The sequence below is a fragment of the Rattus norvegicus genome, chromosome 15, assembly GCF_021556685.1.
Source record: "Rattus norvegicus strain SHRSP/BbbUtx chromosome 15, alternate assembly SHRSP_T2T, whole genome shotgun sequence".
In the NCBI taxonomy this organism is placed as follows: domain Eukaryota; kingdom Metazoa; phylum Chordata; class Mammalia; order Rodentia; family Muridae; genus Rattus; species Rattus norvegicus.
Genome location: NC_141548.1, coordinates 2,983,015 through 2,998,399, shown reverse-complemented (window position 1 = coordinate 2,998,399; position 15,385 = coordinate 2,983,015). Strand labels below are relative to the sequence as shown.

Here is a 15,385-nt window from a genome sequence, read left to right as displayed (position 1 = left end):
ATAACTCTGAATTGAAATAAATACTGGTGAAGAGGAAGAAAAAAAAAAGTTTTCCTTTTGTCTTTGTGTATTTTTTTTTTTTTTTACTATATTTAATATACCCTGAGAAGTCGCTTAGAGTGGTTAAGATTTCCAGGCAGTTAGTCAAGCTTTGCTAAAATGGCTTTTACCCCAGTCTTCCTCCTTTTTGTCTGTAGTGAATGAAGATGTCCCCCTGTGATTTTAACCCTGATAAGCATTTCCCATCTGTAAATAAGCAAGCTGTCTTTTAAGTTGCTTCGAGAGACATACAGAGCTAACTGTGTAAACTGACACCTCTAACTACAAAAGCCCAAGACTTTGCTGGATATATAGAGTGTTTTTCTAGAGCACACACATACAGACTTCTGACTTGCTTCTATTACAAACCTGACATGAACAGAACGGTTCTTTTGTAGCAGTACTGTTTTTACTCTGGGTCATGCAGTAGGCCGGAGTCCGCGTCTCAGCAAAGGTTATAAATCTGGGAGGAAAAGTTATGGTTGGCACACTTTTTAACACTCTCTGCCTCTTACAGCACAAATCCCAACGTGTTTGAATTGTGATATTTACCTTACAAAGTAAGAGAGTGTTTTAAAATATAATTAAGTTGTACGTGTACTACTCATTTAGAAGCTAATGTTTTCTGCCTGTGTATGAAATTCACCAAAAATCAAATATGAACTACGGATATTACAATACTGTTATGTTATGTTTTAAGGGAAAACACACACACCATACATAGATTTGGAATCAGGCCAGATTTAGGCTCCGGGGGCAGACCGCTCTGTGACTTAAACTACAGTCATGTGTATTTGAGCTCAGATCAAGTTCTCAGCCTGAAGTTGGTGAGAAGCCTAATCATTTGACCAGGTTACTATTTATATAGACCATTCTGTGGCTGTCTGCGGTTAATCCACAGCTGGCAGAACGCTAGCTCTGGGAGGTTTCTATTTCATGCTGTAACCGTTTGGAGAAAAAATGAGAGAGGGAAGCTTTAAAACTCTTCTCATTAAATAAAAGACTAAAAAAGCGCGGTAGACCACTACAGAGGCAGATGCCATATAAACCGCCTCATTTAATTCTCCTAGTGACTGCAATAGCAGGGAACGCAGCCGGGGTGCTCATACTTCCAAGTGGCATGTGTCTAAAGAAAATAACGCTGGGAATTTTTTTTTTTTAAACAGCGTTTAAAACATTACCTTTTAGAATAATTGGATCGTGGTTAGGAATTAGTGGCACGGAATTTCCGAAGGAGAAAACAGGATGCTATTCCAGGAAGAAGCATCACTGGTGATAGCCATTGCAAGGATCATGGCTGACGCTCATGGGACACAAGAGGACGATAGCACAACAACAATGTGTTTGGACTTTCAGGGGTCATGGGAGCATTTAGAAGCGGAGTCTCACGGCTTTGGAGAAACTTTTATGTAAAATTTTGAAGAAATAATCTTCTACAGAGTCAAGATTAGGCAAGAAGTAGAAGTGTAACAAACGATGGGTAAGGAAATAGCATTGAGCTGACCTTGTCTTTCCAGACTGCTTTTGACCTGCAGGAAGGGGACAGGAGTCTAGCGTAAGGCTCTGGTACCCTACTTGCGGGTAAAATGGGAACTCTCCCATAGAAGTACCTTCTGCACTTCTCTCCTATGTCCAAGGTACCACCACATCTTGGTGCACAGTGTCCTGAACCCCAACACGGATGCAGCTTAAAAAGTCTCTTAATTCTTCTGAATTCATAAGAACTCCTTTCACAAACAGAGCCTAATACAAGTGACTACTACCCCAAACTTTATTCTTTTAGAAAACTATGATCAACCCGACCCATGAAAGTCATTGGGAAGAGGTCTGTTTCTCTCTTCCCGTCTTCAAAGCTCTGTGTCCGCCTATGATGTGAGTGACTAGCCTTTCAGTTACAAGTTGATACTTCACAATACTTTGTAACTAGTTTCTTCGCTGAGGCCGACAGGGTCTCATTTATACTGCCTAGGCCGGCTTTGAACTCTGGGGTCTTCCAGGCCCCGCCCACCAAGTGCTAGAAGTAGAGGTGTGCGAGACTGTGCCTGGGGTTTTCACAGCCCTTTAAAGGCATTTCTTCATGTTGTCATTGTTTTCTCTTCTTTGCGCCTAGTTTGAGACCAGCCCCTTCCCCTGGTTCTTTGCTCTGATGAACCTCCCTTGGTTTTTCCTTCTGTTTCTTCACTGGGTTGCTTTCTTTGAAAAGAAGGAATGGTCAAATGCATGCTTGATGTCTGTCCTCTAGAGCTAGACCGGGTGCTTTGCGCCCGTTTTCCGCACATGGGGTAGAGTATAGAATGTGGAGGCCCAAGCCAGCCTGAGCTGCATGGCACACTCTGTCAAACAGTAACCCCTGGAAAAGAACCGTCCTCAAACTCCGTCTCTCATCAAAATGGAGCTATTTATTAAATGAGAGTGATGAGCAGTATACAGGCCATACGTTTCACATTAATCACTAACTTGGAAGGTGTTAGTCCAGGTCCTGGTGCACCAGAACTAATCAGTAAATTTCCGATGGCTGTATCAACATTCACTGATAATCTCTGGGCTTGATTGATATTCCTTAGCCTGGTTCTCTCCCCAGTCCTTCAACCCTCTGTAGTAAGTGCCTTTCTCTAGTCATCACATCCTGTGTCTGCCCAGTGCCTCCCTCCAGCCCCTGTCAGATTTCTCCGCACAGTCTCCCTGTTTGCCTTCCACCGTTCTCCCCTTTCCTGTCTGCTCTCATCTGTTCTCTTATTGGCCCACATTCCCTCCCTTGGTAATTAGAACCACAACCTTCTTCTAACTTACTTTTCATGATTCAAATGGTTTCATGGAAACGTTGGTTTACAATATGTCTCTAGTTTTATTCTGGATTTTTCTACTCAACAATAAAACCATATTTTTTTTTTTTTTCGGAGCTGGGGACCGAACCCAGGGCCTTGTGCTTGCTAGGCAAGTAAAACCATACTTTTTTTTAAAAAAATTATTTAAACATCATCTTTGGGGTTTTGGGTTTTTTTGTTTTGTTTTGGGTTGGGTTTGTTTTGTTTTGCTATGGGGAATCTACTTTTCTTTTTAATCTTTTATTGGATAATTTCTTTATTTACATTTAAAATGTTATCCTCTTTCCTAGTTTCCCCTCTGGCAACTCCCTCCTCTGTCCCCCCCCCCCCCGCTTCTATGAGGGTGCTCCCCCAGCCACCCACCCTCTCCAGCCCTCCTCCCTGCCCTGACATTTTCCTACACTGGGGCATCGAGCCTTCACAGGACCAAGGGCCTCTCCTCCCACTGATGCCTGACAAGGTCATCCTCTGCTACGTATGTGATTGGAGTCCCTGGGAGCTCTTGGGGGTCTGGTTGGTTGATATTGTTGTTCTTCCTATAGGGTTGGAAACTCCTTCAGCTCCTTCAAGGAGTCCTTTCTCTAACTCCTCCATTGGGACCCTGTTCTCAGTTCAATGGTTGGCTGCAAGCATTTGCCTCTGTATTTGTCAGGCCCTGGCAGAGCCTCTCAGGAGACAGCTATATCAGGCTCCTGTCAGCACGCACCTCTTGGCATCAGCAATGTCTTCTGGGTTTGGTGACTGCATGCGGGATGGATCCCCAGGTGTGGCAGTCTCTGGATGGCCTTTCCTTCAGTCTCTGCTCCACACTATGTCTCCATATTTTCTCCTGTATTTTTGTTCCTTCTAAGAAGGACTGAAGCATCCACACTTTGGTCTTCCTGCTTCTTGAGCTTCATGTGGTCTGTAAATTGTATCTTGGGTATTCTGAGCTTTTGGGCTAATATCCACTTATCAGTGAATGCATACCATGTGTGTTCTTATGTGACTGGGTCACCTCACTCAGGACGATATTTTCTAGTTCCATCCATTTGCCTATGAATTTCATGAAGTCATTGTTTTTGATAGCTGAGTAGTACTCCATTGTGTAAATGTACCACATTTTCTGTATCCACTCCTCTGTTGAGGGACATCTGTGTTCTTTCCAGCTTCTGGCTATTATAAATAAGGCTGCTATGAACATAGTGGAGCACGTGTCCTTTTATATGTTGGAGCATCTTTCGAGTATATGCCCAGAAGTGGTATAGTTGGGTCTTTGGGTAGCTCTGTGTCCAATATTCTGAGGAACCTTCAAACTGATTTTCAGAGTGGTTGTACTAGCTTGCAATCCCACCAACAATGGAGGAGTGTTCCTATTTCTCCACAACCTCGCCAACATGTGCTGTCACCTGAGTTTTTGATCTTAGCCATTCTGACTGCTGTGAGGTGGAATCTCAGGGTTATTTTGATTTGCATTTCCTTGATGGCTAAGACATTTCTTTAGGTGCTTCTCAGCCATTCGATATTCCTCAATTGAGAACTCTTTGTTTAGCTCTGTACCCCATTTTTTAATAGTGTTATTTAGTTCTCTGGAGTCTTAACTTCTTGAGTTCTTTCTTTTAAGATCCTTAAGCTGGGTGGTAATGGTGCACCCCACTGATCCCAGCACTTAGGAAGCAGAGAGGCAGGTAGATCTGTGAGTTCAAGGCTCTCTTCATTTAATTTCTTTCTCAGCCTGTTTATTCTTTGAGTAGAGGAAGACTACTGATTTGTGTGAGTTAATTTTATATCCAGCCACTTTGCTGAAGTTGTTTATCAGGTTTAGTAGTTCTTTGTTGGAATTTTTGGGGTCACTTAAGTATACTATCATATCATCTGCAAGTAATGATACTTTGACTTATTCCTTTCTAATTTGTATCTCCTTGACCTCCTTTTGTTGTCTAATTGCTCTGGCTAGGAATTGATTACGTAGGGAGAGAGTGGGCAGCCTTGTCTAGTCCCTGATTTTAGTGGGATTGCTTCAAGTTTCTCTCCATTTAGTCTGATGTTGGCTACTGGTTTGCTGTATGTTGCTTTTGCTATATTTTCGGTATGGGCCTTGAATTCCTGATCTTTCCAAGACTTTTACCGTGAAGGGGTGTTGAGTTTTCGTCAAATGCTTTCTCAACATCTAATGAGATGATCATGTGGTTTTCCTTTTTGAGACTTTTTTATATAGTGGATTACATTGATGGGTTTCCGTATATTGAACCATCTCTGCATACCTGGGATGAAGCCTACTTGCTCATGATGGATGATTGTTTTGATGTGTTCCTGGATTCGGTTTGCGAGAAATTTATTGAATATTTTTGCGTAAATATTCATAAGGGAAATTGGTCTGAAGTTCTCTTTCTTTGTTGGGTCTTTGTGTGGTTTAGGTATAAGTGTAATTGTGGCTTCATAGAAGGAATTGGGTAGTGTTCCTTCTGTTTCTATTTTGTGGGATAGTTTGAAGAGTATTAGTTCTTCATTGAAAGTCTGATAGAGTTCTGCACTAAACCCATCTGGTCCTGAGCCTTTTTTTGTTTGTTTTTTGTTTGGTTTTTTTTTTGTTTTTGTTTTTTGTTTTTGTTTTTGTTCTTGTTTGTTTGTTTTTTTTGTTTTTTTGGTTTTTTTTTTGTTTTTTGGGGGGGTTTTTGGGTTTTTTTTGTTTTTTTTGGTTTTGTTTTGTTTTGTTTTTTTTTTTGATTGGGAGACTTTTAATGGCTGCTTCTATTTCTTTAGGAGTTATAGGGTTGTTTAGATGGTTTATCTGATCCTTATTTAACTTTGGTACCTGATATCTGTCTCAAAAATTGTCCATTTCCTCCAGATTTTCCAGTTTTGTTGAATATAGGCTTTTGTAGTAGGATCTGATAATTTTTTGAATTTCCTCAGTTTCTGTTGTTACATCATCTCCCTTTTCTTTTCTGATTTTGTTAATTTGGATCCTATCTCTGTGCCCTCTGGCTAGTCTGGCTAAGGGTTCATCTATGTTGTTGATTTTCTCTAAGAACCAGCACCTGGTTTTGTTGATTCTTTGTATAGTTCTTTTTGTTTCTACTTGGTTGATTTCAGCCCTGAGTTTATTTCCTGCTGTCTACTCCTCTTGGGTGTATTTGCTTCTTTTTGTTCTAGAGTTTTTAGGTGTGCTGTCAAGCTGCTAGTGTAAGCTCTCTCCAGTTTCTTTTTGGAGGCACTCAGAGCTATGAGTTTTCCTCTTAGCACTGCTTTCATTGTGTTCTATAAATTTTGGTATGTTATGCCTTCATTTTCATTAAATTCTAAAAAGTCTTTAATTTCTTTATTTCTTTGTTGTCCAAGTTATCATTGAGTAAAGCATTGTTCAGTTTCCATGTGTATGTGGGCGTTCTGACATTTTGTTGTTACTGAAGACCAGCCTTAGTCTGTGTCGCTTTGATAGGACACATGGGATTCATTCAGTCTTCTTGCATCTGGTGAGGCCTGTTTTCTAACCGATTATATGGTCAGTTTGGAAGAAGGTACCGTGAGGTGCTGAGAAGAAGGTATATTCTTTTGTTTTAGGACAAATGTTGTATAGATATCTGTTAAATCCTCTTGGTTTATAACTTCCAAACTCATTTCATGTTATAGCCCTGGATTATTTTCTTATTATGTAAAAATTATAACTAAATATAAATATTAACAAATCCAGGTATTTACACACCTGCAATCTCTAGACTTCTAGAGTTCTCCAGGACCTCATTTGGTTAATGTAGGGGATGCCATCTCAAGACTAGAAAATAACATCATATAAATTTAGTTAAAGTATTTTTAAGGTAATATACAAACTATTCTCTTTATAAACTTTATGTCTAAACCACTGAAAAGATGATAACCGATTATAAGAAGCTAGGATTCCATCTGCCTCCATTCGTATTTCTGAAATTTATGTTTTATTTTCGTAAGTAATTTTGTTCTATAGGTTCCATGTGTTCTTGGTAGCGCATATATAAAATCTAATATGAAATGTTTCTGTGCAGTAATGACATGTACCAAACATATATTGCTCACGTGATAAAGATGTTTCTAGTTAAACACAAACACAGCCATTTTGCTGTGGATTTTATAACTAAGTTTGTACAAGCATTGGTATTTGAGTGAATCTTGTATAATTGTCAAGGATACGTATCCCAAATTTAAGGTTTTATTTCTGCATTCCTGAACAAGCACACAGTTCCTCTCATTCTCACTTAATCTGACTGTTCTAATTTCATCTCCTTCTCTCGTTGTCCAGGGCTTCTTTCTCACCGTCTCCCCAGAGTCAGTGTTGAAAGTGGCTCGCTATGCTGCCGAGAACAACAGGACCTTCACTCTTAACCTGTCCGCACCGTTCATTAGCCAGTTCTTCAAGGAAGCCTTGATGGAAGTCATGCCTTATGTTGACATCCTCTTTGGAAATGAGACGGTGAGTTGCTTCAGACAAACATGACCTGAGATCCTATCTCCAAAAATCAAATAAAAAATAGTTTGTCGGTTTGGGGACTGTGTGTATGTTTAGGATTGCACAATATAATTTTGGGTATAAGTGAAAAAACAAATAAGTTTTGGGTAAGTGTCCTTGATAATTATACAAAATTCACTCAATGTGAATTTCTCTAGCACTGTATTTTCTATATTTCTTTTTTTTTTTTTTTTTTTCCGGAGCTGGGGACCAAACCCAGGGCCTTGCGTTTACTAGGAAAGTGCTCTACCACTGAGCTAAATCCCCAACTCTTTTCTATATTTCCTAAGGAATAGCTAGTTAGTAAAAAATATTTTTTAAAGATTAAATCATTGGGAATTAAATTACATATAGTAAAATTCACCCTTCTTACTCTACAGTTTTTCACTTCCACAAATGCATATATGACTTACAACTATGACCACAACCAAGACTTAAAACAAACAACAAACCAAAAAAAAAACTCTTTTCTCACTTTTAAAATCTTCTATCTGAAGCTATTTAAAGTCAATAAATTATGAGTAAATATTGATATTATACTCTTCATTCTATTTACTAATGAGATTATTTTTTAACTATTTGTATGTCATAGTTGAAAGTGTCACAGTGGAATTTCACTTAAGCTATTACAGCTTCTTCTTTAAATAGTGATGCATTTTCTCCCATTTACAATCAAGGGAAACTTTAAAAATGCATGAAACAGAATGGGGGAGCGTTAACTGAACGTTCATGTGATGCCAGCCAGATTGGTGAACTTTTATGAATGTTGGAAGTTTTCTGTTACATTGATCACCCTGGCATCTCCACATGTGCGGCCTGGTGTGCACATGCAATAAATAAATAGTCAAATAAATAAATAAATAAATAAACAAACAAATAAATAAATAAATAAATAAATAAATGCACATTTTAAAGGACTAAATTTATATATAAAGGCATTTATCTTTGATTGATGCTGAAGTTTGGCAAAGAAGAGACTTAGGGAAACAGAAAAGCATAATCCCCCAAAGTGACGTTTATATTTACAGGTAATGTTGATAATATCAAAATGGTCTTCACTGTAAAAAAAAAAAAAACAAGTGTCTAAAGCAAAGCAACCATGTAAAAATAAAAGGTTAATTAGAATTAATCAAAAATTAAATACTTTCATGGCCAAGAATAGCCACACACACCTGAGACAGCATTTCTTTGTGTCCTTGCTGGTCTGTAGACCAGGCTGGCTTTGAACTCACAGAGATCTGCCTGCCTCTGCCTCCTAAGCACTGGGATTAAAGGTATGAGCCACCATGCTCAGCTGCAAATCAAATTTTTAATGAGCAAGATTTCTAATATATATAGATGGCATATTATTAAACACCAAGGAAAAGAAACTTCCATACAAATGCTTTATGAACGTCTTGAAAACATTCAGTAAAGCCTAAAGAGTCAGATGTAGCAAACAGCCATTGGGTATGGGGGTGCAGCTCTGTAGGTATGGGGTTGTAGGTATGGGGGTGCAGCTGAGGGAGAGTGACTGTTGACCATGGGAAATTCCATCCATTCGAGCCCAGCACCATGTGGGGGTGGTTAAGTAAAGTCTCAGACAAACATTAGAACAGTGGATTCCGGTGGCACAGGGCATGCGTGGACAGTGGTGACGGCCACACACAGCTGTGAATGTGCTCACACTGAAGTTTATCTTACACATAGTTAACAGTTCTATAAAGATTGATTCTACAAACTAGCAACATTGGATTAGGTCTTCCTATAGATTATTAAATAATGTTTTCCTATCTAGGCGAGAAAACTGTAAGCTGCCACATGGCCACGTGAGGTCGAAAAACGTTCTTTTGTTTGTGAATCAGTCCCGTTCACTTACATTCGTTTCAGCAAATACTAAGGTAGTGAAGCCCACCACAGTAGATCAGTAACTGCTAGAAGCCAAGTTCCTTGTCAGATCTGTCCTGATAGGATTGTAGGGTGAAGGTGGCTCTGGGTGACTCGGTGTGGAAGGTGGCTCTGGGTGACTCGGTGTGCTCTGTATCTCACTGAAGCAGTCTTTAAAGGACTTGTGATAAATGAACAGCTACCCTGTGGGACACCGATGTTTGCCCTGCGTTTAACAGTGAGGGTGGACGAAGCCGCATTTGCATATAATGCAAAGTCAAGTAACTCGACACCTCAATGATACCAAATAAGGTGGATGTCAGAATCCATGTTTTAAGTGTTCATCAGATAGAAATACCAGCTAAGGCACTTCCGTTTAATAGGGACAATAAAGAGGATGCTGTGTTTGATTACAAAGTGCAAGTAGATTAATGTTTTAGCTTTTGAACATATTACCATTGTTCTCCCTGAGTACTTTAGTAATAAGGATAAATTATTTTCAGTTCTTGAGGAAAGAAAACATTTTTCTTGTAAAAATGCACTGCCATGTAAAATGTAGTTAACAAGAAATATAAATGTGTGTATATATATTTACGTGAATATCTTATATTCCTTCCTTTCCCTCCCTAGCTCGCCCAATCTACTTAATATTCGATTTCCAAGAATGATGAGAATCAGCTGATACCAAGCACACTTAGCTTTTATTTTGAACTTGGTTGTCCCTTTCCTTTTTTTTGGAAAGGTTTGGACACTAGCATCAGCGACTTCCCAGGAGTCTTAGCTCAAAACCAAATGCTTTAGCAAGACGGGCCTAGCAGCGCGTGACTACATCCTGAAGCACTTCTGAGGCAGAAGCAAGGGGACTGTATGGTCTACACTGACCTTTAACTTGCAGGCAAAACTTTATCTCAAGATAAATAAATAAAAACCAGGGGCTGGAGAACGGCTCAGCCAGCACCCTCAACTGTCTACAACCCCTGTTCCAAAGGATCAGCTATTCTTAGTCAGACGCACAGGCCAAACTCCCATACACATGAAGTAAATGAATTAAGATTGAAACGTAGTAGGTAAATGAAAGCAGCTTGCCCACCCGCCTGTTCCTTCACAGACAGCAATCAGCGATCCCCTGTAAAACAAGTCAAAGACAGGCTTACAACAATTGTCCCAACGTACTTACCACTTACAGTGGTTCTCAGCCTTCCCAACGCTGTGACCCTTTAATACGGTGCCTCATGTTGTGACCCCCAACCATAAGATTATCTTTCACTGCTTCTTAATAACTGTAATTTTGCTGCTGCCCTGCTCTATAATGTAAGTGTCTGTGTTTTCCAATGGTCTTAGGCGACCCCTTGAGTCCTTTGACCTCCCAGATTGAGAACCAGTGACTCTGTAGCATTAAGAATTAAGCCGTGTGTCCACGCAGTATGTTTGAACTGAGGGAACTGAGTTGGAACTTTGGGGATTCTGAGGAGCGAGTGTTTGTGAGTGAAGAGTAGCAGAAAAGGAAGATGTGTGTGGTGGCACCGGCTTGCAGTGCAGCACTTGCAAATGCGTTCCACACATGCCAGGGCTGCACAGAAAGTTCAAACCAGCCTGGGTTCTTTATTGCAACTCTTGTCTCAGAAAAAATTTATGAAATAAGTAAAATGATGAGGGGGAATAAGCCCCAGCATTTGAAAGGGTTTCAAATCTTCTCACAGTAACTCTTCACTTCAGACTGAAAATAGAATTCATAAGCCACTGAAGGAAGTGTGTGTGCTTGTACATCTGGCATTTGGAAGACAGAGGCAGGAGAATCAAAAGTTTGAAGCCAGCCCAGGCAACATGAGTTCCTGTCTCAAAGGCAAGAAAAATGAATGTTTGAAAGTAATTTAGAGACATCCTAAGGAAAATAGGAGCATCATTGATCGAGTAGACATCATTGATCTGATGTAGACAAGGTGAGTTACTAAGTGTCTACTCCCTTATTGTTTTGTGGTAAGGAGGACTTAACAGGAACCCAGAGAGGACTCAGTTGCTGGGATGCTGGCTTGGCTACAGCCCACAGGCCTGACTCAGGGTGTTTGGCAGGTAAAGTCAGAATCAGCAGTTCTTGGTCAGCCTGGGCCATATGTTCCTGTTTGAAAAGACAGACAACATCGAAGGCAGCAATCAGCAAAGCTGAGCATCCCAACCGTTTTCAAGCACGGAGTTCACTATTATGTGCATCCTCAATGCTGTACAAACCTTCCCGTGGTCCATTTGCAGAATTTTTCCTTTATCCCAAACAGGAGCTCTGTGCATATTAAATAATAACTCCACCCATATTGTGTCATCCCAGCCCTTGGTAGTCGCTTTTTTGCATATCATCATGAGTTTGCTCATACTACATACTTCATACGATGTTTCATTTGATAATTATCTGACATCCCTGGCTCATTTCCCACAATTTTTTTCCAAGTTTGTCCATGTTATAGCATGTCTTAGAAGTATATTGTCCTCTAAAGTTGAACACTCTTTCTCCTTCTCCCCCAAGACACTTCCCACCCACTTTTTCCAGGGTTCAGCCACAGAGTCTCTTGTGTTCTAGACAAGAGATCTGTCCGTAGTCTTCCATGAAATTCAGAAATGCACTGAGACATGTCCTTCCTTTCTCAATTATAATTGTTTAGTAAGCCAGTGTGATGGCTGATGAGACTGAGGCAGGAGGATTACCAAGAGTCCAAGGCCAGCTATAGAGCCAGACCCTGCCTTTAAAAAAAAGCAAGAAAATAAGCAAATGAATAATTAAATAAACAAAATCTTTGATTAACCCTATTATTACATTGTATTTTCCACTTTTAAATGAAATGCCTGGATTCATAGGTTATATTGACTAAAGTAGCTTCTCTTCTTCTCTTGTCTATAAACATTTGGATATTATACTTTTAATTAATTTTTTAACATCTTCAGAGTTGAACCATTTTCTTTTAGCAACATCATTTTTCAACTAAACTCACATGCAATCGGCTTAATAAAGGCCATTCTTCAGGCAGCTAATATAAATTATATCTATTGATGCCAGCTCACGCTAGCATCTTTGTAGTCATTGTCTACCTGTACGTGATTAAAGAACTTGATTGTTCTTGTTTTCCATCATTATTAAATTAAGAAGTTTTTGAATAGCGTCATTTTGAAAATGGTTCTTAGGAGTAATACCTTTTAAGGTTCCCTAATCACTAGATAATTAACCCGACAGGATTAAGTACACTCAACTTTGCCTCAGGATGCACAGCTCTCAAATAAGGTCAATTATCTCCCGATAATGACTACTTTGTCAAGAGTTACCACTTAATTCCACAGTGAAGCATCACACCACCCATACAGTGCACCTTAAGATATTTAAGATAGTAAAGTACAGCTTGAAATTGGCCAGAGAGCGCTGTTGAATTCTTTCATATGTACTGAGAATAACATATTGCTTATTACCCTGCCCCCTTCTGTGCATAGTATTTTGACAAATGACTTACTTTTATAAAGATATTCCATAGCTCTGTTTCATCAAATCCTTCTCTGGTGATTTTGCCGCACTCCCATTTCTTTACAGGGAAAACTAGGTTAAACTGTCACAGAGTACAGAGTAGGAAAGCTAAGATCACTCTCTCCTAAGTAGGCATTAAACATGTGCTGCTTCAGTTGTCAGGCGGGTTTCACTCCACAGCCTAGCTGGCCTCAGCGTCCACAGGGCTACTATTACAGGTACTACTGTGCCTAACTGTTCCCTCTCCTTCTCTCCCTTCCTCTCCCACCTTCCTCCCTCTCCTTCTCTCACAGTCTCCCTCCCTCCCTCTTGTCTCTCTCTGAGTGGCTTAGAAATCAGTGAGTTACAGATCAGTGGAGAGAGGTCTGCTCTGTGCTGGTTGTTCAGTCTCTGAGGAGCTGCTGAGTCGTTCTTTGATAGTGACGAAGCTGAATGGCCGGACAGACAGGCGTTACTTGAGACATCAGAACACTTTGAACAAAGTAAAACTGGCTTTAGGTGTTTGGTCCATATCTTCTGAACCTAAATGATAGCATTAAGACAGGGTACCACGGTAGCCCAGGCTAGCCTTGGGCTCACAGCAGTCGCTCTGTCTCAGCCTCCAGTCATCCTTTTATGGAACCAAGTGGGAATGTGTGAGCCTCTCCTCCCTTTTGTGTCACGTGATGCCGGGAATGAGCAGAGACTTGATGAGCAGTGTTTGTTTACGTAGAGTGGGAGAACTGTCAGTAAAGCCTTGTAAGCACAAGGACTGAGATTGATCCCCAGAGCCTGGCCTAACTGGCCAGGTCTGAGTCTAATGAGACAGGCTGTCTCCAAAGGAAAAGTCGAGCAGCTTTCCTAAAAATCAGCAGGCGGGCCGTCCCCCGCCACTGCAGGCAGACAGATATGCAGGCACCCCTTCACGCCTGTAAGTGCATTGCCTACACACGTCTTCATTCACACGCTGTCTTTTGGGTTTTCTGGTCCTCTGTGTAATTAGTAAGTTTTAGAAACTCCATCAAACCAATATATATATTTTATACTCTGGTATTTTATCCGTACATCTTTTTGTCGAATCTGATTCTTTAAGGTATAGAGTTCCCAAGCATTTGCAGGAACTCCAGAACTATCACCTAGTTGTATATTCCAACTGTAGAATAAACGGTTTTCCCTTTTACCAAACCGCTTTCAACCTGAATGTGAGGAACAGCTACATCTACTGATGGTGGACGTCGCCTTTGCAAGCCTGTTCCTAGGAAGCTCTGCACTCCTCCTGAGGAGAGCCTGTGGTGCAGTCAAATCTAAGGTTGCTATAACTGCAGCCAAGAAGACGGGAACCCGAGTGTTTGAAATGTACAGGGATCCGTAGAATTTTGGCACATTGAGCTTTCCTGGTAACGAAAATGAAATTTCAATTAACACAGAACGTTGTATCACATGACCGCAGCTTAGCTTCTTACTCTTTCCTTCAAGTCTTCCTAACACTCACTCTCTCTCTCTCACTGTTGCTCTGAGTGGGTCTGTGGGGTGACCCACAGGACAAAGGATTAATGTGTTCAGTTTGTAGATGAGGGCTCAACGCCCATGTCAGCCACCTGAGTGCTTCCTCAGGTGTGAGATGGCCACCAGCCTGGGGCGTGTACCTTTGTGACCTTTCGAGAAACCTTGAATCAGAGGCACCCCGCGTGCCAACTGAAGTTCAGATCAGCGTTTCTGTGCAGATTTTCTTTGGGTTTATTCGCTTGTTTTGGTCTCATTTTTTTTTTTCTTTTCTTTTTTTCCGGAGCTGGGGACCGAACCCAGGGTCTTGCGCTTACTAGGCAAGCGCTCTACCACTGAGCTAAATCCCCAACCCCAATCTCATTTTTTACTTTAGTCTCTGGATATATTGTCAAAATAATGTTTTGGTTACTTAAATTGTTTCTTTCTCATTCCTAACTACTTGTAGTTTTTAGTGCACAAACCATTTCTATGGTTCCCTATGAATACAGAAGGTCGAATCAGGAGCTTAACACCCATCATCCCTCACCGTCTCTTTACACGTTCTCTCAAAGCTCAAACCTGCTTTGTGTTGAGTGATTGGCTCTCCCATAACCCAGCTGGTCTCAAGTTCACCACAGAACTGAAGAAAAACCTTGATCTTATACCCTATACCCACCACTTTATATGGTGCTAGGGATTGACCCCAGGGCTTCATCCGACTGGGCAGGCCCCCAATCAACTAGGCCCCAGCCCTGAACATATTTCTAAATCTCAGTAATTTCTGGCACATATTCATGTTTCTTTAAACACTGTTCTTTGTTTCACAGAGAGCTGTACAGTATAGGTCTGCTTTGCACTTGGCTGGTTTTTTTTTTTTTTTTCAACAAGTATGTCTTGATCCTTCCACAGCATCTCTGGTTTTTTTAGAGCCAAGTGATTCCCCACTGTGTGAACACACTGTGTGCACTCTTAGGGCAGTCCCAGAATTTCACAGTACAAACAAGTCTTTCACTAAATAACTGTTGATCTGTATTTCAGTATTATTAGAGATGCTTCTTCAGGGTGAATTCTTAGAAGCGGGCACAGTACCTCAAAGGAACAGCCCTTACAGTCTGTAGATAGTTCCAAATCCCTCCCCAAATCCCTCTCCAAGTGAATCGCGTACGTTTTCAGACTTCAACAGCAGTGTCTTTCTGATTTTTTCGTTTTTTGTCTTTGCAATGCTGGAGA

The 15,385-nt window shown here is 40.6% G+C and overlaps 1 protein-coding gene across 8 annotated transcripts in view; it reads left to right on the top strand.

The window, feature by feature from the left end:
* Adk (adenosine kinase) overlaps positions 1-15,385 on the top strand; it is a 381,245-nt gene that overhangs the window by 255,435 nt on the left and 110,425 nt on the right. For all 8 annotated transcript variants that reach the window (XR_015637888.1, XR_015637889.1, XM_087585014.1 and 5 more), the window contains 1 exon segment: positions 7,120-7,290. Coding sequence is in view for 6 of the 8 variants with exons in the window: in XM_087585014.1 (XP_087441140.1) it covers positions 7,120-7,290 (171 nt within the window). In the remaining 2 variants the exon portion in view is untranslated.